The sequence below is a fragment of the Phyllobates terribilis genome, unplaced genomic scaffold, assembly GCF_046119375.1.
Source record: "Phyllobates terribilis strain yellow unplaced genomic scaffold, ASM4611937v1 Scaffold_167__1_contigs__length_4167997, whole genome shotgun sequence".
Lineage (NCBI taxonomy): Eukaryota > Metazoa > Chordata > Amphibia > Anura > Dendrobatidae > Phyllobates > Phyllobates terribilis.
In genome coordinates this window covers 4,113,673-4,139,184 of record NW_027362927.1, presented here as the reverse complement: position 1 = coordinate 4,139,184, position 25,512 = coordinate 4,113,673, and the positions used below count along the sequence as shown (strand labels likewise).

Here is a 25,512-nt window from a genome sequence, read left to right as displayed (position 1 = left end):
CTGTAACATGCGTTTTGGAGGGACAGCTGTTACTTAAACATTTGGGTGGTCCCTCCATCATTGACAGTCAGATAGTGGAATACATATTCAATAGCAGTTTACAATGTGCCCATTTTAGCGTTGGGTTGACCCTCTTCCTCCTACTCCACCACCATGTGATACTGCGGCCCTACAGTGCCTACAAGTAGTATTCAACCCCCTGCAGATTTAGCTGGTTTGATAAGATGCAAATAAGTTAGAGCCTTCAAACTGCAAACGAGAGTAGGTTTTATGAACAGAAGCATAAATCTTACAAACCAAAAAGTTATGTTGCTCAGTTGAATTTTATTAAATTTTAAACATAAAAGTGTGGGTCAATTATTATACAACCCCTATGTTTAATATTTTGTGGAATAACCCTTGTTTGCAATTACAGCTAATAATCGTCTTTTATAAGACCTGATCAGGCCGGCACAGGTCTGTGGAGTTATCTTGGCCCACTCCTCCATGCAGATCTTCTCCAAGTTATCTAGGTTCTTTGGGTGTCTCATGTGGACTTTATTCTTGAGCTCCTTCCACAAGTTTTCAATTGGGTTAAGGTCAGGAGACTGACTAGGCCACTCCAACACCTTGACTTTTTCCCTCTTGAACCAGGCCTTGGTTTTCTTGGCTGTGTGCTTTGGGTCGTTGTCTTGTTGGAAGATGAAATTACGACCCATCTTAAGATCCTTGATGGAGGAGCGGAGGTTCTTGGCCAAAATCTCCAGGTAGGCCGTGCTATCCATCTTCCCATGGATGCGGACCAGATGGCCAGGCCCCTTGGCAGAGAAACAGCCCCACAGCATGATGCTGCCACCACCATGCTTGACTCTAGGGATGGTATTCTTGGGGTCGTATGCAGTGCCATCCAGTCTCCAAACGTCACGTGTGTGGTTGGCACCAAAGATCTCGATCTTGGTCTCATCAGACCATAGAACCTTGAACCAGTCTGTCTCAGAGTCCTCCAAGTGATCATGAGCAAACTGTAGACGAGCCTTGACATGACGCTTTGAAAGTAAAGGTACCTTACGGGCTCGTCTGTGTAACGGGTCTGGGAGGCGGAACCTCTGGGTTACTATACAAGGGAGCGGTCATTGTAAGGCAGGCAGTCACAGCAGGTGACCGGGACAGTCTCTGGGTGTATGGGCAGGAGGTCACGGCAAGTGATCAGGGCAGTCTCTGGAAGAACGGGCTGGAGGTCACGGCAAGTGACCGGGGCAGTCTCTGGAAGAACGGGCTGGAGGTCACGGCAAGTGACCGGGGCAGTCTCTAGGTAAAGGGTAGGTACGACCTGTGATGGCTGAACCTCCAGGTAGGCTAGCAAGGCAGATGGAGGATGTGTGCTCCCAGGTGAGCAAGCGAGAGTCTCTGGAATAGCAGGTGGTCACAGCATGTGACAGCGGAGCCTCCAGGTAGGCAAGCAGGCAGGTAGCGGAGAAGCGCTCCCAGGTGAGCGGGCAAGAGTCTGGAATAACTGGTGGTCACAGCACGTGACAGCGGAGCCTCCGGGCAGGCAAGCAGGCAGGTAGCGGAGAAGCGCTCCCAGGTGAGCGGGCAAGAGTCTGGAATAGCTGGTGGTCACAGCACGTGACAGCGGAGCCTCCGGGCAGGCAAGCAGGCAGGTAGCGGAGAAGCGCTCCCAGGTGAGCGGGCAAGCTGGTCCATAGACAGACTGACCGGAGTTGTAAGGCAGACCGTCGGACCTCAGGCAAGCAGGCAGGTAGCTGATGTGCGCTCCCAGGTGAGCGGGCAAGTTGGTCCTTAGACAGACTGACCGGAGTTGTAAGGCAGACCGTCGGACCTCAGGCAGGCAGGCAGGTAACAGGAAATCAGGCAGGATTAGGACAGCAAGCTGGCAGGAATCTGGCAGGTAACTGGCAGGTAACTGGCAACGGGACCTGAGGGCTGAAGCAGAGTAGAACGGTGCAACAACATTGCTCGGGCACCTCCATTTTGGAGGAGGTGCCTTATATATGGTAAAGTCCTCCGCCCATTGGCCGGGGACTCCTTAGGACGGCGCGCGCGGCCCCTTTAAGAGGGAAGGAGGGCGCGCGCGCGCGCCCTAAGCACAGTGGCCGGGAAGGAGCGCGCGCTGCCAGCAGAGCGGGAGAGGGACGCCGGGCACGGAGCAGAGCGGTGAGGGGAACAGCGTCCCTGCCTAGCAGAGGGCAGGGACGCCGGCACTACAGTACCCCCCCCTTTAGGCCCCCCCTTTTTTAGGCCAGATAGAAATTTAGCTAGGATGAGAGGGGCATGGATGCTCTCCCGGGGCTCCCACGTTCTCTCCTCAGGACCAAACCCCTTCCAATCTACCAGAAAAAAGGTCTTTCCTCTTACCCTTTTGGTGGCAAGAATGTTCTCTACCTCAAACTCGTCCTCAGCAGAAACCGGAGCAGGAGGCGTACCTGTAGACTTGGAAAAAGAGTTAAGCACCACGGGTTTGAGGAGAGATACATGGAAGGAGTTAGGGATCCGTAAGTTGGCCGGGAGTTTCAATTTATAGGCCACCGGGTTGATCTGACTGATGACCTCCAGAGGACCGATGAACCGAGGCCCTAACTTGTAAGAAGGTATCTTGAGTCGAACATATTTAGATGAGAGCCAGACTTTATCTCCTGGACGAAATTGTGGAGGATCCAGGCGTTTTTTGTCAGCGTGTCTTTTCATACGCTCGGATGACAGAAGGAGTGCGGACCGGGTACTCTCCCATATGGAGGAAAATTTGCTAACGAGAGATTCCGCAGCCGGGTTGTCCACAGAGGTGGAGACAGGAAAAGGAATCCGAGGATGCTGACCAAAGACTACAAAAAACGGGGATTTGGAGGAGGATTCGCTCTCGTGATTATTATAATAGAACTCGGCCCATGGTAGGAGATCCACCCAGTCAGAATGGTGGGCATTAACGAAGTGCCGGAGGTAACTGGTCAGGTTCTGATTGATCCGCTCCACTTGACCATTGGACTGTGGGTGGTAAGCGGAAGAGAAGTCCAGGGTGACGTCTAGTAGTTTACAAGTGGCTCTCCAGAAACGTGAGGTGAACTGTACCCCACGATCCGACACGATGTGGAGGGGCAGGCCATGAAGACGGAAGATGTGGCGGATAAAGTCTTTAGCCAGCTCGGGTGCAGACGGAAGGCCTGGCAGGGGAATAAAGTGAGCCATCTTGGAAAAGCGGTCAGCGACCACCCAAATGACCGTACAACCGGCAGAGACGGGGAGATCAGTTATAAAGTCCATTGCTATATGCTGCCAGGGGGCAGCAGGTACAGGAAGCGGAAGGAGGCGTCCGGCTGGCAGATGTCTCGGGACTTTGTTGCGGGCACAGGACACACAGGCAGAAACAAAGTCTATTATGTCCTTGTGCAGGGTAGGCCACCAATAGTGCCGGGCAATAAGCTGGAGGGTCTTTTTCTGACCGGCGTGGCCAGCTAGTTTAGACGAATGGCCCCAGTGTAGGATCTTCTCCCGATCAGGTACTGAAACAAACGTCTTACCGGGAGGGAGACGATTTAGACTCACGGGAGCCACCTGCATTACTCTGGCGGGATCGATGATATGTTTAGGTTCTTCCTCGAGATCGGACACAGAAAGGATCGGGACAAGGCGTCTGCTTTGACGTTTTTGTCTGCCGGGCGAAAATGAAGAACAAAATCAAAGCGAGCAAAAAACAAGGACCACCGGGCTTGGCGCGGGTTAAGTCTCTGGGCATGCTGGAGGTAAGCCAAGTTCTTGTGGTCAGTGTAAATTATTACCGGATGAAGAGCCCCCTCGAGTAGGTAACGCCACTCCTCCAACGCCAGCTTGATGGCCAATAACTCTCGGTCTCCTATGGAATAGTTGCGCTCAGAAGAGGAGAAGAGTTTGGAGAAGAAGCCACAAGTTACTATTCTCCCGGAAGATGATTTTTGAGTAAGTACCGCTCCGGCTCCAGAGGAGGAGGCGTCAACTTCCAGGAAGAACTGCTTGTTGCCGTCCGGGCGATGCAGCACCGGGGCGGAAGAGAAGGCCTGTTTTAGGGAAAGAAAGGCCTCCTCTGCTTCGGGCGGCCACTCTTTGGGATTAGTACCCTTACGGGTGAGCGCGGAAATTGGGGCAGTCCGGGAAGAGAAGTGCGGGATGAAGAGGCGGTAATAGTTGGCGAAGCCCAGGAACCGTTGAATAGCCTTCAACCACTGGGGCCATTTCTCGATGGCAGACAGTTTCTCAGGATCCATTTGTAGGCCGGTCTGAGAGATAATGTAGCCCAGAAACGGAAGCGAGGTCTGCTCAAAGAGGCACTTCTCATATTTAGCGTAGAGATGGTTCTGCCTGAGCCTGAGCAGGACCTGACGAACATCCCTCCGGTGAGTCTGGAGATCCGGAGAGAAGACCAAGATGTCGTCCAGGTACACCACTACGCAGGAGTAGAGAAGGTCCCGGAAGATGTCATTGACCAACTCTTGAAAGACGGCAGGAGCGTTACAGAGGCCAAAGGGCATTACCAGATATTCATAGTGGCCGTCCCGGGTGTTGAATGCCGTCTTCCATTCATCCCCCTGACGGATACGAACCAGGTTGTACGCCCCACGGAGGTCCAGTTTGGTGAAGATTCTAGCCCCCCTCAGACGATCAAATAACTCCGGAATGAGCGGAAGGGGGTACTTATTCTTCACCGTGATCTGGTTAAGGCCTCTATAGTCTATACAGGGACGGAGAGAGCCGTCCTTCTTTTTGACGAAAAAGAAGCCTGCTCCCGCCGGGGAGGTAGATTTCCGGATGAATCCCCTGGCCAGATTCTCCTCAATATATTCGGACATCGATCGGGTCTCAGCAGCGGATAATGGATAAATACGCCCACGGGGAGGAGAAGTACCAGGTAACAGGTCGATAGGGCAGTCGTATGGTCTATGAGGGGGTAGTGTCTCTGCCTCCTTTTTATTAAAGACATCAGCATAAGACCAATAAGGAATCGGAAGTCCAGGTAGATTAGCTGGGGTAGGAGAAGGACGGACGGGATGAACGGGAACCAGACAGGTCTTATGGCAGCCCTGTCCCCAGCGAAGGACTTCTCCGGTCTGCCAGTCAAGAACGGGTGCATGTTTCTGGAGCCAAGGTAGGCCTAGCAAGAGGGCGTGAGAGAGTCCAGGCAGAACATGGAAGGAGATACTTTCAGAATGCAGCATTCCCACCTGCAGAGTAATGGATTCGGTGATGAGTTGGATGGGGCGTGGTAAGAGCCCCCCATCCACAGCAGCAACAGACAAGGGTACAGCCAGAGGTTTGGTGGGATGCGGTATTTCTCTACCAGGGACTGTGAAATAAGATTCCCGGCTGCTCCAGAGTCCAGTTGGGCTAGTTCGAAATAACGGTTCTCCCCGTAGACGATTGAAACTGACAACAGCAGGGATGGAAAGGATTTATTCTTGTCTAGGTGGACCTCTCTGAGCGAACCTAGACACAGGCGTTTCCCGACCTCTCCGGGCAGGCACGGATCCGGTGCTCCTTACTGCCACAGTAGAAGCAGGTCCCCTCGGCACGGCGTAAGTCCTGACGGGTCTTGACCATCTTGGTCTGGTCGACCTGCATAGGCTCAGGAGGGTGTACCTGGTTAGAGACAGATGGAGTGATGGGTTTCTGAAAAGTAGGAGCTAGACGTGGTAACCTCCTCTCACGGGTGACCTCTCTGGCACGCTCCTGGAACCGTAGGTCAATCCGGGTGGCAAGAGTTATTAAGTCATCGAGAGTGGTAGGAATGTCCCGACCGGCAAGTTCATCTTTAATACGGCCGGACAGACCCTCCCAGAAGACGGAAACCAGAGCGTCGTTATCCCAGGCCAGCTCCGAGGCAAGGGTACGGAACCGTATGGCATATTGGCCCACGGTGAGACTTTCCTGACGGAGGCGTAGCAACGATGATGCGGATGAGGTCTTCCGTCCGGGTTCGTCGAAGACTTTCCGGAAAGCCGTGAGAAAAGCAGGCAAGTTGGACACCAGGGGGTCTCCTCTCTCCCATAGAGGATTTAGCCAGGCCAGGGCCTCCCCGGTGAGATGGGACATGATGAATGCAATTTTGGCTCGGTCGGAGTTAAACTGGTGGGACAATAGTTCAAAGTGCAGGGTGCACTGATTTATGAAGCCCCGAGCCTGGGCTGAGTCGCCTCCGAAGCGAGGAGGTGCAGAAAGCCGAGGTCCGGAGTAGGATATCATGGTGTTAGTGGACAGCGGAGCTGCCGGATTGCGAGACATGGCACTGGCGGAGGTTGTTGGTGGAGCAGTCAGAGTGTCCAGGCGAGTATTGACATTCCGCAGGTGACCCAGGATGGACTCCTGTTGGGACCTTTGACGGGACAGTTCATGACACAGGTCCGAGAGCGAGGGAGCTTGGGTGCCACCGGGTTCCATGGCCCGAGCAAACTGTAACGGGTCTGGGAGGCGGAACCTCTGGGCTACTATACAAGGGAGCGGTCCTTGTAAGGGAGCGGGTGGCGACCAGGCAGGCAGTCACAGCAGGTGACCGGGACAGTCTCTGGGTGTACGGGCAGGAGGTCACGGCAAGTGATCAGGGCAGTCTCTGGAAGAACGGGCTGGAGGTCACGGCAAGTGACCGGGGCAGTCTCTGGAAGAACGGGCTGGAGGTCACGGCAAGTGACCGGGGCAGTCTCTAGGTAAAGGGTAGGTACGACCTGTGATGGCTGAACCTCCAGGTAGGCTAGCAAGGCAGATGGAGGATGTGTGCTCCCAGGTGAGCAAGCGAGAGTCTCTGGAATAGCAGGTGGTCACAGCACGTGACGGCGGAGCCTCCAGGTAGGCAAGCAGGCAGGTAGCGGAGAAGCGCTCCCAGGTGAGCGGGCAAGAGTCTGGAATAACTGGTGGTCACAGCACGTGACAGCGGAGCCTCCGGGCAGGCAAGCAGGCAGGTAGCGGAGAAGCGCTCCCAGGTGAGCGGGCAAGAGTCTGGAATAGCTGGTGGTCACAGCACGTGACAGCGGAGCCTCCGGGCAGGCAAGCAGGCAGGTAGCGGAGAAGCGCTCCCAGGTGAGCGGGCAAGCTGGTCCATAGACAGACTGACCGGAGTTGTAAGGCAGACCGTCGGACCTCAGGCAAGCAGGCAGGTAGCTGATGTGCGCTCCCAGGTGAGCGGGCAAGTTGGTCCTTAGACAGACTGACCGGAGTTGTAAGGCAGACCGTCGGACCTCAGGCAGGCAGGCAGGTAACAGGAAATCAGGCAGGATTAGGACAGCAAGCTGGCAGGAATCTGGCAGGTAACTGGCAGGTAACTGGCAACGGGACCTGAGGGCTGAAGCAGAGTAGAACGGTGCAACAACATTGCTCGGGCACCTCCATTTTGGAGGAGGTGCCTTATATATGGTAAAGTCCTCCGCCCATTGGCCGGGGACTCCTTAGGACGGCGCGCGCGGCCCCTTTAAGAGGGAGGGAGGGCGCGCGCGCGCGCCCTAAGCACAGTGGCCGGGAAGGAGCGCGCGCTGCCAGCAGAGCGGGAGAGGGACGCCGGGCACGGAGCAGAGCGGTGAGGGGAACAGCGTCCCTGCCTAGCAGAGGGCAGGGACGCCGGCACTACAGTCTGGAACGGAGACCATTGCGGTGGAGTACGTTACTTATGGTATTGACTGAAACCAATGTCCCCACTGCCATGAGATCTTCCCGGAGCTCCTTCCTTGTTGTCCTTGGGTTAGCCTTGACTCTTCGGACAAGCCTGGCCTCGGCACGGGAGGACACTTTCAAAGGCTGTCCTGGCCGTGGAAGGCTAACAGTAGTTCCATAAGCCTTCCACTTACGGATGATGCTCCCAACAGTGGAGACAGGTAGGCCCAACTCCTTGGAAAGGGTTTTGTACCCCTTGCCAGCCTTGTGACCCTCCACGATCTGGTCTCTGATGGCCTTGGAATGCTCCTTTGTCTTTCCCATGTTGACCATGTCTGAGTGCTGTTCACAAGTTTGGGGAGGGTCTTAAATAGTCAGAAAAGGCTGGCAAAAGAGATCTTTAATCCACACATGTGAAGCACATTATTCTTGGTGCCTGATCTACTTCTTAATACTTTAGGGGGACCAAACAGAATTCTTGTGGTTTGAGGGGTTGAATAATAAATGACACTCTGAATTAACTTTTAACGTTTTAAAAACAAAACAAAACAAAAAAAAAAAATTTGCTGCAGTGCATTTCCCACTTCCAGGCTGATCTACAGTACAAATGTCACAATGCTAAGTTAATTCCGCATGTGTCAACCAGCTAAATCTGCAGGGGGTTGAATACTACTTGTAGGCACTGTATATTCAAATGTTCAGAGGCTCTGCAGTAGGCAGGAAAGCTGAGTTTTGTGAGAACCCTCGTGTGTCCCTGTAACATACATTTTGAAGTGCCCTCCTCTAGAGATTTTTGGAGGTCCCTCTTGTGTACATTTGAGAGTGCCCTCACTTATTCATATTGTAGGGCCCTCACGCTATTATTTAACTCATTTAAGGGCAGAGACTATAGAGAAAAAGGCAACGAGATATGGAGTACTAGAAGGTAGAAGTGAGTGCGGCCTGCGATCCTCTGGTATGGCTGAACTCAGTGAACTGGAAAAATAAAGCTGCAGTAGACAACTGGATGACGAGCTCAAATATATCACTTGTGCAAGTCAATGGACAAAGGATATATGGTGCCCCCCCTCCAGGATGGATTGGAGAAGCTTCTCCAAATGGCTCAGAGATTTTGATTGTCAATATTCCCAAGATTATATAGGTAGAGAAGACTTCTTGATACTGTACTACTTGGTCAAGTGCAGAATGTGCATCGTATTTCCAAAAATTACTCCTGGGGGCTGTGTCATAGGTGCAGGGAGATTCCTTGACAAGGGCTTCCCTTGTCAAACATTATCTACGATGGAGTACTGTAGAAGTTGTGGCCCTCAATTCAAGTTTTCAGAGGGCCATCAGTCGGTCATCAACAGTCATTGTAAATTTCTATTGAATATGTATCCTCTATCTCAGTCACAATGAGGTACAAGCTAGGCATATTTTTTGCCAAATAGGGTGACTGACAGTACATTTCTATTGAATATCTCAGTCTCAATGTGACACAACCTGTGACAAGGGCCTCCAATGACAAATATTAGTTTGGTAGGACCCCTGTACATTCCAGATTTGTCCACTGCACAATGTGCATAGGGTTTGTAAAAATTAGCCCTATGGGCTGAGTCATGGTTGACGCAGGAAGCCACCATCACAAAGGCCTCAAATCACAAATAGCAGTTAGGCTGGAGTAGGAATAGTGTCCTGGTTTGTCCACTGCACAATGTGCATAGGGTTTGAAAAAATTAGCCCTATGGGCTGAGTCATGTTTGACGAAGGAAGGAATCTGGTTTTTATGGGAAGGGGGTGACGTTAACAGCAGTAGCAAGAATATGCATTTTTGGTGAATTTAGGTTGGCTTGCTGTCATCTGGAGGGATTACAAACTGTGGAGATATCCAGTCCTTGTTGAATTTAATCAGTACGTCTCTCTGCATTTTCCGTGGAGAGGCGTGTGCGCCTATCAGTGATGATTGCCCCAGCGGAACTGAAAACACGCTCAGATACCACAGTAGCAGCCGGGCAGGCCAGCATCTCCAAGGAATATAAAGAGAGGTTGGGCCAAGTCTTCAGTTTAGACACCCAATAATTAAAAGGGAACTGAAGTGTCAGAAAGGACCAAGTATGGTCACTTAAGTAACCCTTGACCATGTTCTGCAACTTATCCCTCCTTGGCATTGTTACAGGCACAGATAGCCCTTGCTGTTGTGCTGGTAAATTGAAAATTGCCCAATTTGTGCACATTTTCCCCCCAAATCCGTTGGTGTTCGTGTCTCTCCCCATTATCCCTTGGTGTTGAAAAGAGCTGGTACCTCTGCCACCAGCATTGTCTGAGGGTGATGTTTTCAGCAACTAATCTACAACGGCCTTCTTAAACGATTCCATTGTAAAACTCTTTGGTGACTCCAAAAGGAGAGAAGGAAATTTCTCCTTGTAACGTGGATCGAGAAAGGTGGCCAAGCAGTATAGGTTGTTGGATAAAATGTGTATCACGCGAGGGTCTTGCCACAGACACTTACACATGTACTGTGCCATGTAGGCCAAGCTGCAAAACGGTAAATGTTCTGTGTCCCCAACTGTAGAAAAAATAACCATCCTATCCTCACGCTGACTCGCCTCCTCTTCCTCCTCCACCTCCTCTCCAGCCCATCCAGCCTGCACAGACATGAAGCTTGGGTTGGGTGTCCCCTCTGTAGCATTACGAGTCCCCTCGGTAGCACAGAAAAACAAGCCCTCTCCCTCCTCATCTTCCTCCTCATCACTCATTGTTGCCTCAGAATATTGGGTGGGCTGGATAGTAACACCCATTGGGAAATCTTGCTTCATATCAACATGCTGGGCACTCAAAGCTTCCTCTTTGAGATTATGCAGTGTTTGTTTCACGAGACACAGCAGCGGGATGGTTATGCTGATAATAGCCTTATCACCGCTCACGAGACTGGAAATCGATGGGCTTAAACCCAAAAAGTCGCCAGGTCTGGATGGCTTAACATCCGAGTTCTTTAGGACCTTTAGGGACTCTTTAGTCCCCCTCTTGACTCAGGTGTTTAATGAGTGTCTCTCCTCGGGCACTCTGCCGAGATCATTAAGGAGGTCAGCTTTGATCATTTTGTCGAAGGGTAAGTATCCGTCACGCATTGAGAATTGGCGTCCCATAGCACTTCTCAATGTGGACAGGAAGATTTTGGCTAAGATACTTTTCAACAGGCTGGTGAAGTTTGCACCCCGGCTCCTTTCGAAGGCTCAGCACTGTTGCGTTCCTGGCCGTAGCACTTTTAGTGTTGTTCTTGTTGTACGAGAGGCCGTGGAGCAAGGCAGGGCAGGCCTTTGGAAGGGGTTCTTGCTGACCCTGGATCAGGCAAAAGCCTTTGATCGGGTTAACCATGAGTACCTCTGGTCCACTCTTGAGGTATGGTCTGCCTGGAGGGTTTGTGGAGAGGCTTAAGACCTTGTATGCAGGGGCTGAGACTTTCCCTCTGGTAAATGAATGGATTGGACAACCTTTCAGGGTAGGATCTGGTGTCCATCAGGGCTGTCTTCTTAGCCCTTTGCTTTACGCCTTTGCACTTGATCCCTTTCTCAGAAGGATCGATTTTGGATCCTTGGCAGGGGTGTGGATTGGCAGGGCGGCGACAGAGGCTATCCTGAGGGTAGTGGCCTACGCGGACGATGTCACCGTCTTTGTTTCTTCGCAAGAGGAGGCAATGGAGGTGATGTCAGAAGTGGAGCGCTACTCGGAGGCATCCGGGTCCAAGGTCAACCAGGATAAGGGTGAAAGTCTCTGGCTGAGAGGTGGAGATCCTGAGTTTGATCTTCCGGACACCCTCCCCGAACCCCAAGAGCACGCCAAAGTCCTGGGCACCGAATTCAGCCAGGGTGATTGCCCCATGAAAAACTGGGAAGGCAGAATCAAAGGTGTCACCCAAAGAGTGGACCAATGGAAGGGTTGGTCTTTGACCCTGAGGGAAAGGGTTGGCCTCTGACCCTGAGGGAAAGGGTTGGCCTGTGCAAAGCTTTCCTGCTACCCTTGCTAATATACCTGGGCTGCGTCTGTGTTTTGCTAGAGCCTCTTTGGACACGGGTCTACAGTCTGTTCTTCCAGATGTTATGGGGGAATAGACTGAACCTAGTCAAGCGGGAGGTCACTTACTGCACGAGGAGACTAGGGTGGTTGGATATGGTGAACCCCATGGTGTTCCTAGTGAACACCTTTTTGAAAGTTAACGTGGCAAACCTCTGGAAGGAAAGGGCTCCTCCGTGGGTATTATCCTACAAGGGATGGTTTCAGCCTTTCTTACAGGAATGGGAGACAGGGGGAAGATTGAAGGATCTTCGCACACCGCATGGGCATCTCCTGGCTTATGTTACCTCGGTTCTCAAAATGATCCACTGGTGGGGTCTGGAAATGTAGGAGGTGAGGTCCCTCCCGAGGAAACTCCTCAATAGGAGGGCCTTGCTTTCTCATTTTCAGAGTCCATTGGTCCTCAAGTACTGCCCAAGTCGGGATCTGGAGGTTGGGTTGAGTTTATTAAATTCTAGCAGGATCCCCAAGAAGTACTGGGACTTGACTTGGTGCTGCTTCCAAGGTAAACTGTGTGTAAGGGGCAATTTGAAGTACAGGAGCTCCAAGGACAGGAATTGCCCCCATGAGGCTTGTGCTAACATGCTGGAAAGCATGAACCTTTAATACAGAGGTGTACAACAGGGTGGGACCTTCCATTGGTTGGTCGCGGCTGGCTACTCTGTCCTATGCCGGGTGGGCCTATGGAGTATTCGGAGACCTTGGGAGAAGGGACCGAACCATTTTATTCATAGTAAGTGTAGTGGTCAGGTATTTCACGTGGAACGCATGAGTTTTAGTTTCGATGCAGAGTAAAATCCTCAGTGTAGATGAAGTTTGGAGGAACATCCTAGGTGACCTGGTGAAGGTACGTTCTCTGGAGTATGAAAGACTGGGTGCCCGGAGGGCGGCCCGTCTCTGGGGGGGCTTTTCCTTCAGGGTGCCTTAGTCCGGCAGCACTCCTATATCCTGGTGGTAGGCTGATGTCTTCCCAACCTAGATTTTTGTTTGGTATTTATGTCTCCTGAATAGAAGGTTTTCAAGCATCAAACTTGAGCCTTAGATGGTGAGTATGTTGGTTGCCCTTGCCCTGGCCTCTGCTCAACTTGGTATGGCAGATGCTACAGACTACAATGTTTTTCTCTGAAGGAATTTCAGAAAAAAAATACCACACAGCAGCTGAACACCCTTGCCCTGACTTGGCGCACAGCGAGGGTGCTCTTGTAAACAGTTGACCCAGTTCTCACTCTGGGCAAACCACGACCCCTTGGTGCCTGTGCTGGTGCTACATATCCATCTTCCTCTGTGTTGCTGTCATGGCTATGCATGCCAACGGTCCAGGTCGGATCAGTAGACTCATCATCGACCAACTAGTCTTCCATCTCATCCTTCTTCCCAGTTGACATTGTAGGCTGACTTGATAGCAACTGTGTCTCATCATCATCAGCCTCCACCTCTGGAGACAAAAAATGACGCTACGCCAAGTGGCTTTCTTCTGGTCGTAGGTCCTCAAATATATGAGCATCAACGCATGCCACCTCCTCTTGTCCCTCTTCAATGCTGCACGGTGATAGTCCAGAGTCAACCAAAGGATACGTACCAAACAAATAATCAGAGTGGCCAAGCTTGGGGTCATATGTGTCCTGTGACTGATAATGGTTGGAGGAAGGAGAACCAAATTCAGGATTGGATGGGCCAGCCTTCTGTGTATCCACAGTAGACTGTGTGGCCGTGGAAGATTTGTTGCTGCTTGACAAATGCATAGAGGCCTTGTCTGCTATCCAAGACAGAATCTGCTCTCGCTGTTGTGGCTTCTAAACACATTTACGTTCCAGACCGGGAAATTTTTCCAGGAACATGGTGGATGAATCAAGCTTCTTCTGACCTGACACAGACTGAGTGCCTTCTTGTGCACCACTGAAAACACCACGTCCACATCCCTTAAAAACAGGCTTTTTGGCATTTTGTTGACAGACTTTCAGATGTTGATGGCACAAGCCAAGCTAGCTGTCACAGCCAAAATGGTGGTTAAAATGGCCAGGTGCATGCTTTGTAGCAGGTAGTAGGAAATGTTTGGACTACTGCTTTGTGTAAGGCACTCAATGATTTTTTAAGAGGACTAATATGGACAGAAGGCAGGATGACACCCCAAAAACAGCGGGGAAAATGGCCTTGTGCGTGCTTTGTAGCAGGCAGTAGGAAATGTTTGGACTATTGCTTTGTGTAGGGCACTCAATGATTCAATGATTTTTTAAGTGGATTAATATGGACAGAAGGCAGGCAGACATCCCAAAATAGTGGTTAAAATAGCCTGGTGCATGCTTTGTAACAGGAAGTAGGAAATGTTTGGACTACTGCTTTGTGTAGGGCACTCAATGACTTTTTAAGTGGACTAATATGGACAGAAGGCAGGCTGTCACCCCAAAAATAATGGTTAAAATGGCCTGGTGCGTGCTTTGTAGGAGGCAGTAGGAAATGTTTGGACTACTGCTTTGTGTAGGGCACAAAAAGCTTTTTTAAGTAGACTAATATGGACAGAAGGCAGGCTCTGACCCCTAAAACAGCAGGGAAAATAGACCGGTGCTAAAAAAAAAAAGGCAGCACAAAATGCTACTTCTGTGTGTGCTGGAAAAATAGATCCTATGATGCTGGGCGGCCAGCCAATCACAGTAATGCCACAACCAAGATGTCTGCGGTATTACTATGATTGGTTATGAAGCCCAGCATGTTTAGTGGCTACAAGGAAGGCGCCAAAACTGCAGGGCAGGACATCTGAATATAGCGAGGCGAGTACACAAATACTAGCAATATAACAAGTAACCCCAATACCGTACTATGTGTGTGAATAGTAACGAATACACTCGCTCATCATTAATGATCAGCTCTAATCCAGCCATCTCCACCATTCTCATTATACAAGTATAAACCATATAATTCTGGTGGATAAATCAAGACCGAGCACAAGACCTTCACAGCCGTATACACATCACAGGAGAGATCTCAGGACACCTTCTCTCCATCTACCTGATGATCCTGAGGAATATTGGGATCTTCTTGTTTACAGTCCTGTGGAAGAAGAGGACGGGGACATCTGTCTGGTGTTGTCCTCTTACTGGATAGATCTGGAAGAAACACATACAGGGACTGAATTTATTCTTTACATACAGATAATTATAGGCCTTGTGTATTCAGACCTGTCTATTACCTGGAGATGTGAGGGGCTGGGGAACCTCCATCACGACGTCCTTGTACAGATCTTTGTGTCCTTCTAAATACTCCCACTCCTCCATGGAGAAATAGACAGCGACATCCTGACATCTTATAGGAACCTGACACACACAATGATACTGTTATCCCCCCAATCCCTTCATAGCTTTACTATAAAATGTACCAGCATTCCCAGCAGTGTCACCTCTCCAGTCAACAGCTCAATCATCTTGTAGATGAGATCTAGGATCTTCTGGTCATTGATGTCCTCATGTATCAGGGGGTGAGGTGGAAGCTCCGTGATTGGGCTCAGGGTTCTTCCCCATCCCTCAGACACAGGGTCCGGACAGCGCTCACTAGAGGTCTTCTTCACTACTGTGTAATCCTGGTTATGGAGAGACACATTCATAAATCTCACTCCAGACATTTCCAGAGTCCTCACCTCTCCAGTTCTGTCCATCTGTTATTCCCATAGATAAGAATGATGTAATGTGATGTCATCAGAATCTCTCACCTCTCCAGTAACCCGGAAGAGGATCTCTAGGGTGAGGTGTAATATTTTCTCAGCCATCTTGTCTGTGTCTATATTCATTTTTGATGGGTAAATCAGGAAAATTCTCTTATATAGAAGATCTTCACTGAGAGGATCCGATATTGCAGAGACCTGAATGAGAAGTTGAGCCGATGTAACGTCATGAAAACCCTGTGTAATAATACAATTACTGGAGATAATAAGGGAAACATTTGAGGAGATTTAGGTTTTACAGTATCTAGTTTTCTTCTTTACATCTAGTAATAAAACCTATATATTTTAGGCCACAGACAACAAGCAGTTTCTTCCTCGGAGTCTGCAGCTGAATACCTTTCTCATAGACTCATCTTCCTTATTGCTAATTCTCATCTCATTTACGGACACTGGAATCGGCATTAGCAATACTTCAGAAGATATTGATTACACGTGACAGGAGAAATAACTACTTCATGATGAAGGCGAAATCTTCATCTTCCACTATGGCTCTATAAAAGTATTTGGCCAGAGTCAGTCACTGACTACATCACCACCGGCCGTCTATATGAATGTTTCCCGTCTTCACCGGACTGTCATCTTCTATCACGTTAGATCTCAGGTCTGATTCACACTCAGAAGTTTGAGGCATTTATAAAAGCTTGTTTGTAAGAACACAAAGACAGGAGTTATTTGATACCAAAGTTTCCATGTACAGTGTTTTATGGGGTTTATTTCTGGCCTTAGGCTTTCCTATATTACAAGAAAAACTCCATAAAAAAGGCAGATATTAAAATCAGAAAATAGGAAGAATGACCCAGCTTATCAGACTATAAACTTGAATAAAATATAGCTTTTTTTGAGCCATTAAAAAATGCTGCTACCACCATAATAAGTCTTAGTACACACAAGGATCACAGCTGTCTCGACCTATGCGTTTCGACGTGCAGTCTTAATCATGGTCTGTCTGAACTGTGGACTAGTGAGCATATAAAGGTAGGTTGTAATTAAAGATAATAGTTATCATGTGCTCACTAGTCTCTGTGGTCAGTATGATTAGCATAGACAAAAATGAAATAAAAATGTTAGTGACACACATATTGTTATCCTCTAAAATTAATATCATTGACATGTAGAAAAAATAAAAATATTTGTGATTCAAATATAGAATAAATATAAAAACTAGCGATATACCATGTCCAAGGTGTAAACAAAACTGTCATTAATATTGTAGTATTAGATCCTGCCTGAGATTCAATCCAAAGGGTACTCGGGTTTCTAACATAAAAATCCAATATGATTCCCTATTTAGCAGTTTGCGTCTATGGTCTCCCCCCCCGGATAGGTCTATACACTCTTTCTATGCCTTGAAATTTCAGTGCTGAAACTTCCCATTTATGGAACGTTCGGAAGTGTGTTGACGCTGCTGAAATATTTGTGGCCAAAGGATTAACCGCATCAGATATGTGCCCTCTAATCTGTAGTATTAAAGGGCCGGTAGTACAATCAATGTATTGGATCTTACATGTAATATATTCAACAAGGTATATAAGCCAGAGTGTGCAGCAATTAATAAGGTCATGTATTTTGTGTATACGATTATTATGCAGTGAGGTAAAAGTATCCTTTATCACTGTGTGTGAACACGCTTTACAGCGGCTCGCTCCGCATTTGAAAAAAACACTAAGGTTTAACCAGGTAGTAGATTCAGAATGCCTATGCTCTTCACTCAGGAAAAGACTGGGGGGCAGGATGGTACCACAGCCACAAACCGAATATCCTTGGTAAGAATTGTATTAAGCCCTGGATCCTGTTGTAACATTGTATGTATTTCTTTATAATGGACACCACTTTGTTATACTGCGGACTATAAGTTGTAGAGAATGCTACACTGAATTTACAAAAATCGATAAATAACGTGGGTAGCCTAGAAACCTTTTTACAATAAATACCCATTAAAAAATAACCTTTAATATTGGCGTTTAAAACTATTAAGATCCTCACAACAAATACTAAGTAACAAGAAAAAGACCTAAAATATAGGCATGTGATCCGAACCTGTATATATAAATCACCCCAATCTATTATTCACTCTGTGAGGGTGTCTTGAAAATCCATTAATACAACCCAGAAATACCTAATAAGAGAAGAATGGACGTATCCAGACAGGATCACCATAGCACAATACATAAAGGGAATAGTACACTTTTGTCCACAAAGCATAGAAAAAGACACTCTATAATAACAATGGGGCACCATAGATCCCCTAATTAAGTTGATACATCCACCTCACTCAGAGGAATGAATAATCCTAATTGGTATTTTAAAGGATATATCTCCAGGACACAGCATATAGGGCCTCACAGGCCTCCCCAAATTGGGGGCCTGACAATAAAGTGCATTGCAGATTCCCTTATAGCAGCATTTTATCAGGGATAATTAACCCCCTGCAGTAATATTCCCCACAGGAATACCTATGTAGCCTTCACAATAAGCCAAGCCTTATTAAAAAATAAGACATATATAGACCTCCCCGGTATTCAAATCACTTCAAAGATTTTTAATTTATTATTACTTTTGTCAAATTCAAGTTATTTCTGTGACCTTTTTGGGTTTTTCTTTCATTAAACGAGGGGTACCAACAATTTTGACCACGTGTGTATAACATCGCATAATAGTCAGTGATAATTTTATTGCTAGAGAAAAATCTTCAAATACAGTAGCCACAAATTTAGAGTCCCTAATGTAGCTGGGAATATCATGTACTAGTGGTTGAAGATAGAAATCTATCCACACACCCAGTCTCTAAGTCTCTAACCTAAGCCCGCTACTATTGGTCTGAGTGGTGGTGGAAATATGTTTTTGTGGTTCTTAGGAAATGAATGATATATAGGTATGAAAGGTTGTCCCACATAGAGCTGTTCCGCAAGTTTTTTTTATCCAAGGCTCCTGTACTCAAACCTTCTTGTAGCAATATAAATTCCATATTGAAATCATCGGTGGGGGTCTCTGGTTAGTTCCAAATACACATCCGTGTTTCTTGTTTTTTGTTTCTTAAATCAATCACATTGAGCTTGAGCTAAATAGAATGTAATACCACTATTGTGCCCCACTTGTCTGCTTGACGCACTGTCAAATCCATATTAGTTTTGAGTTCCCTCAGCGCAATTTTTTCTTTCCTAGCTAGTTTGTTATTTTTATTTCCCCTATAAATGATTTCATTTTTTTAGAGAAACCAAATCCTTTTCAATAAGATCCTGAAAGTGGTCTAAAACCATGGAACATGATTGAAGTGGATTAAAGGATGGATTTCCCCTATGAAACAGACTATTCAGAGAGGTATCAGATTCCATAGATTCCCTCTCCAATGATTTCAATTGTAATAAAACCTTTTGTTCTGAAAAAGATTTGTTAGGAGTAATATCAGAATTAACTGTTGCAACATCAGTAATATTTTCAACATCATTATCAGAGCTATCACAATGACATTTCACAGTAAGGTTCTGCGCCAGTCTATTACCAGCCAAAATTGCTCTAAATACATCAAACTCATTGGTAGGGGCAAAACTTAGGCCTTTTACTAAAAGTGATAATTGTTCCTCTGATAACACAAAACTGGACAAACTCCAAATCGGTAGCTCTAATAGCGGTGGTTTCTGTTCCAGGTGGTATATCTGTTTCCACTTGTGTTTGCGGCGCCCCCTTCCTCCGTTTTTTGGCATGCTAGTAGATGTACAGAGTGGGCCATTTATATGGATACACCTAAATTAAATGGGAACAGTTGGTGATAACTTCCTGTTTGTGGCACATTAGTATATGGGAGGGGGAAAACTTTTCCAGATGGGTGGTGACCGTGGCGGCCATTTTGAAGTTGGCCATTTTGGATCCAACTTTATTTTTTCCAATGGGAAAAGGGTCATGTGACATCAAACTTATTGAGAATATCATAAGGAAAACAATGGTGTGCTTGGTTTTAATGTAACTTTATTCTTTCATGAGTTTTTTACAAGTTTGTGACCACTTATAAAATGTGTTCAAAGTGCTGCCCATTGTGTTGGATTGTCAATGCAACCCTCTTCTCCCACTCTTGACACACTGATAGCAACACCGCAGAAGAAATGCTAGCACAGGCTTCCAGTATCTGTTGTTTCAGATGCTGCACATCTCGTATCTTGATGGTCTGCTGTGGTATATGGGGTACAAAGATAGTGGGACCATTCTTCATCAATGTCAACCTCATTGCCACTGGATATCTGAAATTGCTACATGATGATGTGTTGCCCTCTTTATGAACTGAAGATGGCACGTTCCCTGAGTTTTTCCAACAAGATGGTGCACGATCACATTATGGGTGTCAGGTCTGAGCATTCGTACATGAACAGTTTCCTGGAAAGTGGATTGGTCGACGTGGGCCAGTTGAATGGTCACCAAGGTCTCCCGATCTGACCCCCTTAGACTTTTATCTTTGGGGTCATCTGAAGTCAATTGTCTATGCTGTGAAGATACGAGATGTGCAGCATCTGAAACAACGGATACTGGAAGCCTGTGCTAGCATTTCTTCTGCATGTTGCTATCAGTGTGTCAAGAGTGGAAGAAGAGGGTTGCATTGACAATCCAACACAATGGGCAGCACTTTGAAAACATTTTATAAGAGGTCATAAACTTGTAAAAAGCTCAGGAAAGAATAGTTACGTTAAAACCAAGCACACCATTGTTTTTCTTATGAAATTCTCAATAAGTTTGATGTGTCACATGACCCTCTTCCCATTAAAAAAAATAAAGTTGGATCCAAAATGGCCGACTTCAAAATGGCTGACATGGTCTCCAACCACCTGGAAAAGTTTTCCCCCTCCCATATACTAATGTGCCACAAACAGGAAGTTGATATCACCAACCATTCCCATTTAATTTAGGTGTATCCATATAAATGGTCCACCCTGTATTTTGCTGGATACTTCTGCTGGTCATAAATTGCTGATTTTCACTTGCTGAGCTTACTGAGGAATCTGAATGTTCATCTGATGTAGAAAAGGTAGATGAAAAATCTGTAGAAACCTCCATACCCTTGAAACTGACTTTGGCAGGTTTTGTATGTTTGTAGGGAAGCTTTTTTAGAATAGAAAATGGACCTTTATTCCAATCATACACTTTGCTCTGTGAGTAATCCTCACTATCATGCTTGAATTTAGTTTTTTTAATGTTGATAATAAAATCTTCTATCTTCGCTAAATTAGCTTTCAGTTTGTCATTACTGCTAGTGAAATCCTTGTTGTGCACAAACGTTTCCAATGAGGATTGGATAATTTTTATTTCTGTTTTACTTTTTGTAAGTTCCAGCTCCTCATATTTCAGGATTAATCCCATCAACTTCAATGAACAATCGCTAAGGATGCAGTTCCACTCTGTAATGTCTCATCATACAGGGCTGTGGCCACTTATTTTAGCCTTAATCCCCTTGGCATCATCTCCCTTTTCACATACATTTCCAGAGTTGTAAAATCCCAGCAGATTATTAATTCTTGAGATTTTTCAATCTCAGGCAGGATCTAATACTACAATATTAATGACAGTTTTGTTCACACCTTGGACATGGTATATCGCTAGTTTTTATATTTATTCTAGATTTGTATCACAAATATTTTTATTTTTTCTACATGTCAATGATATTAATTTTAGAGGATAATAATAATGTGTCACTAACATTTTTATTTCCCTTTTGTCTATGGTAATCATACTGACCACAGAGACTAGTGAGCACATGATAACTATTATCTTTAATTACAACCTACCTTTATATGCTCACTAGTCCACAGTTCAGACAGACCATGATTAAGACTGCACGTCAAAACGCATAGGTCGAGACAGCTGTGATCCTTGTGTGCACTAAGACTTATTATGGTGGTAGCAGCATTTTTTAATGGCTCAATAAAAGCTCTGTTTTATTCAAGTTTATAGCCTGATATGCTGGGTCATTCCTCCTATTTTCTGATTCATGAACCAGGCTGCTCTGGCTGGATCTGAGCTAGGCTGAGACTGAGCGGACTTTACTGACCTTTTTTTCTCAGATATTAAAATGTTTCAAAAGAAAATTGCCACCAACAATCCTTGTAATAAGAAAAAAAACCTGCAAAAAGCACAAGACACATTTTGTTGCTTTTTAACAAGTTAAACATTTGTTTTAAAGGAAATTAAGTCTTTTGAGCACCAGAACAGATGTACACCGCAGGGATGGCACAGGTACGGCTGATACACCAACCCTGGCAGTTTAACCACTTACTGCTGTCAAAAGCAAACATGGCATCTAAGAAGGTGTGACAGAGTTCGGTCAATGCCCCTCTTCCCCAAGTACTCGATAGTATGGGGCTGCCTAGTTACTACGATACTTAAATGCCTAATAATGGTGTCTGGGCCTGCAATGTACGAAAGTCTATTAGGACGGGCCAGAGGCAGCGTCCAATAAGTTACCTTTTAACGCTCCATAAATATTAGACTAAAACACACGTAACTTTTTTTTTTTTGGGGCAAACAGCTGTAAGATGGATTATTGTTTGCGGGTCGAGTGGCAGATTTTTTTTGGTACCATTTTGCACATATTTTTTTATCGCTTTTTATGCTGATTTTTCAGACCTAAAATGAACACAAACCAGCAATACAGTAATTTTTTCTATATTTTTTGTGCCATTCGCTGTGCAGTAAAAGTGATCAGACCGATTTGTTTGTCGGGTCGGTGCGATTACAGCAATACCAGATTTATATTTTTTGTGCTTTGCTATTTTTACAGACTAAAAATATTTTACAAAAATGAATTTGTTTTGGCATCGCCATTTTCTGAGAGTTGAAACTTTTTTATTTTTTTAGCCGAATGAGCTATATTAGGGCTATTAGTTATATTAGGGCTTGTTTTTTGCAGTTTGGTGTTTTCATTTTTACCATTTTTCTTTTTACATAACTTTTTGATCGCTAGTCAGTATGATCAATAAGCGATGTTTTTGTGGTCCTTTTTTTTTATTTTTACGGTGTCCGCGAAACGGTGTTGCATCACAATCGCTGCGTTTTAAATGGCGAAACGGCTTTTCGTGATGTGTTTTTGTGTTTTTTACATACTTAATTTCACCTTTTTTCACTGTGGGACATGTATAATTTTTATTTTTATCACTGGTCTCATACACTGCAGTACTCGTGTACTGCAGTGTATGAGAATAGTCAGCTTATAGCTAGATCTCACAGGCCACTGTACCCTGGGGTCATCACATGAAGTCAGGGTACCATGGTAACCATCGGGACCAGCAATTCTCATCGCGGGGGTCCGATGGCTACAAAGGGGGTCTTGTGACTCCCTTGTAACAATTTAAATACTGCTGTCGCGATTGACAGCGGTATTTAAGGGGTTCATTGGTCCCAATCGGTCGCAAAAACGTCCGGGGCCGATACTACAGGGTGTCAGCTGTCATAATGTTGTCAATGACCTGACTGCACAATGTTAGTTAAGTCACACCCATAACAACTTTATTATACGCCATTATCCTATATATATATATATATATATATATATATATATATATATATATACATACATATATCGACGTAGATAGAAATCACAGGTCCCACAGGAATAGCTGTACTTGGGCCCCCAACCTCAAAAGGGCAAAAAATATCATAACTATATATGTACAGTACAGACCAAAAGTTTGGACACACCTTCTCATTTAAAGATTTTTCTGTATTTTCATGACTATGAAAATTGTACATTCACACTGAAGGCATCAAAACTATGAATTAACACATGTGGAATTATATACTTAACAAAAAAGTGTGAAACAACTGAAAATATGTCTTATATTCTAGGTTCTTCAAAGTAGCCACCTTTTGCTTTGATGACTGCTTTGCACACTCTTGGCATTCTCTTGATGAGCTTCAAGAGGTACTGCATAAGGGGCATAATGGGGGTATTATACTGCATAAGGGGTATAATGGGGGCATTACACTGTGTGGGGGCATCATACATCCTGCATAAGGGGCATAATGGGGGCATTACACTGTGGGGGGCATCATACATCCTGCATAAGTGGCATAATGGGGGCATTACACTGTGTGGGGGCATTATACATCCTGCATAAGGGGCATAATGGGGGCATTACACTGTGGGGGGCAGTAAAGGGGTCCTGTACTATGAGAACAATACGTTTCCTCCCTTCCTGTCTCCATAGTTGGGTCGTATGTATCTATTACAGGAAACAGAATAAAAACCGTATGATTCTTATAAAGGGGCAACAGAAGACCCTAAAATAGTCTCGGTGCTGAAGGGGTTAATGCCCCCTGCGCCCAGTAATGGGGTCTCCACATACCTCCACCTGCAGAGCCGCCACCACATATATGGCTGTTCTGTGCGCACAGGACCTGTGATGAGGTCACAGGAGGGGAGGAGTCAGGGGTCACATGATCAGGGGCCTCAGTGGATGCAGGACTCTGCTGTGCTGGTTGTCATGGTGCTGGATGAGCTGAAGTTTATGTGTGGGGTCAGGAGGGGTTTACAGTGTGGATGTAGCAGAGCCGCGTGTGTACAAGGTGTACAGAGCGGAGCCGCGAGTGTACGAGGTGTACGGAGCGGAGCCGCGAGTGTACGAGGTGTACGGAGCGGAGCCGCCTGTATACAAGGTGTACGGAGCAGAGCCGCGAGTGTACGGAGCAGAGCCGCGAGTGTACGAGGTGTACGGAGCAGAGCCGCGAGTGTACGAGGTGTACGGAGCGGAGCCGCGTGTGTACGAGGTGTACGGAGCGGAGCCGCGTGTGTACGAGGTGTACGGAGCGGAGCCGCGAGTGTACAAGGTGTACGGAGCGGAGCCGCGAGTGTACGAGGTGTACGGAGCGGCGCCGCGAGTGTACGAGGTGTACGGAGCGGCGCCGGGTGTGTACGAGGTGTACGGAGCGGCGCCGCGTGTGTACGAGGTGTACGGAGCGGAGCCGCGTGTGTACGAGGTGTACGGAGCGGAGCCGCGTGTGTACGAGGTGTACGGAGCGGAGCCGCGTGTGTACGAGGTGTACGGAGCGGAGCCGCGTGTGTACGAGGTGTACGGAGCGGAGCCGCGTGTGTACGAGGTGTACGGAGCGGAGCCGCGTGTGTACGAGGTGTACGGAGCGGAGCCGCGTGTGTACGAGGTCTATGGAGCGGAGCCGCGTGTGTACGAGGTGTATGGAGCGGAGCCGTGTGTGTACGAGGTGTACACAGGTTCGGTCGGAGACACCGCGGCTCTTTATCAGACTGTAAAAGAACTGACACTGGACACTCGGTAAAACTGTGCTGGGACGTCTCTTGTCTCTCGCACAGATATTGATAACATAAGATGGAGTCAGACGAACCCTCCTACAAAACCTGATAACAAAGTCATTACTACAGGACTGGATGAGAAAGGGATTTATTCTACAAGAGACGCTGGGGCCACAAATGAGAGAATCCGGGCCCCGTGGCTGGATACTCCGGCCTCCAGCGTGTTAGGAGCAGACGGGGTCTTTGTCCCTGGAGCTTCTCTGCTCGGTATAATGAGACTCTAATCTTGTTCTTATAAAGAGGGTTGGAGTAAAATAGAAGTTGCCTGAATATGAGGACCTTGTCTGATCTCTATGTCCTTGTGTACAGAGCTATGGAGATAGCGCTATTCTCTGTATAATAGATGTGATGTCGCTGGAGCCCTAATATTCCTGTACAGGGGTCTCTGTAGAGATAATCTTACCCCAGCATTATGGATTGGGAGACGGAGAAAAGGGGATTGGTGACATTTTATTGTAATTTCCCTTTAAAAAAAACAAAACCTGTAATAAAAAATAACTGATTAGTTATTGAGTATAACTGAGTGGTTAGTTTTCCCACCATGTTGTTTTGTAGGAAGTAAAGAGCCGAGGCAGAAAATGCTTTATTTCCAGAAGTCTACAAAAGAGGGAGGATTGGCAACTCCGAATGTCTTTTTCGATTTTGGGATTGGGAGTTAGAAAAAGGGACAGGAGAACATTTTGAGTTTTGTTTTGGGGGCAAGAGATGCAATATTTGTCCAAATAGTGTAAATATATGAATACAGTTAGGTCCAGAAATATTTGGACAGTGATTGAATCTTCGTGATTTCAGCTCTGCAGGCCATGAATTTTGATTTTAAATGAAACAACTGAGATACAATAGAAGT

General features: G+C 46.8%; 1 protein-coding gene across 1 annotated transcript in view; it reads right to left on the bottom strand.

The window, feature by feature from the left end:
* The window catches only part of LOC141207935 (uncharacterized), a 29,385-nt gene extending 5,639 nt beyond the window's left edge, over positions 1–23,746 (bottom strand). Inside the window, exons 1-5 of the mRNA XM_073664503.1 lie at positions 23,686–23,746; positions 15,350–15,499; positions 15,041–15,220; positions 14,834–14,957; positions 14,653–14,750 (exon numbers count right to left, since the gene is read on the bottom strand). Coding sequence (XP_073520604.1) covers positions 14,653–14,750; positions 14,834–14,957; positions 15,041–15,220; positions 15,350–15,427 — 480 coding nt within the window. The 5' untranslated portion in view covers positions 15,428–15,499; positions 23,686–23,746. The remainder of the gene's footprint in view (positions 1–14,652; positions 14,751–14,833; positions 14,958–15,040; positions 15,221–15,349; positions 15,500–23,685) is intronic.
* Between the last annotated feature and the right edge of the window lie 1,766 nt (positions 23,747–25,512).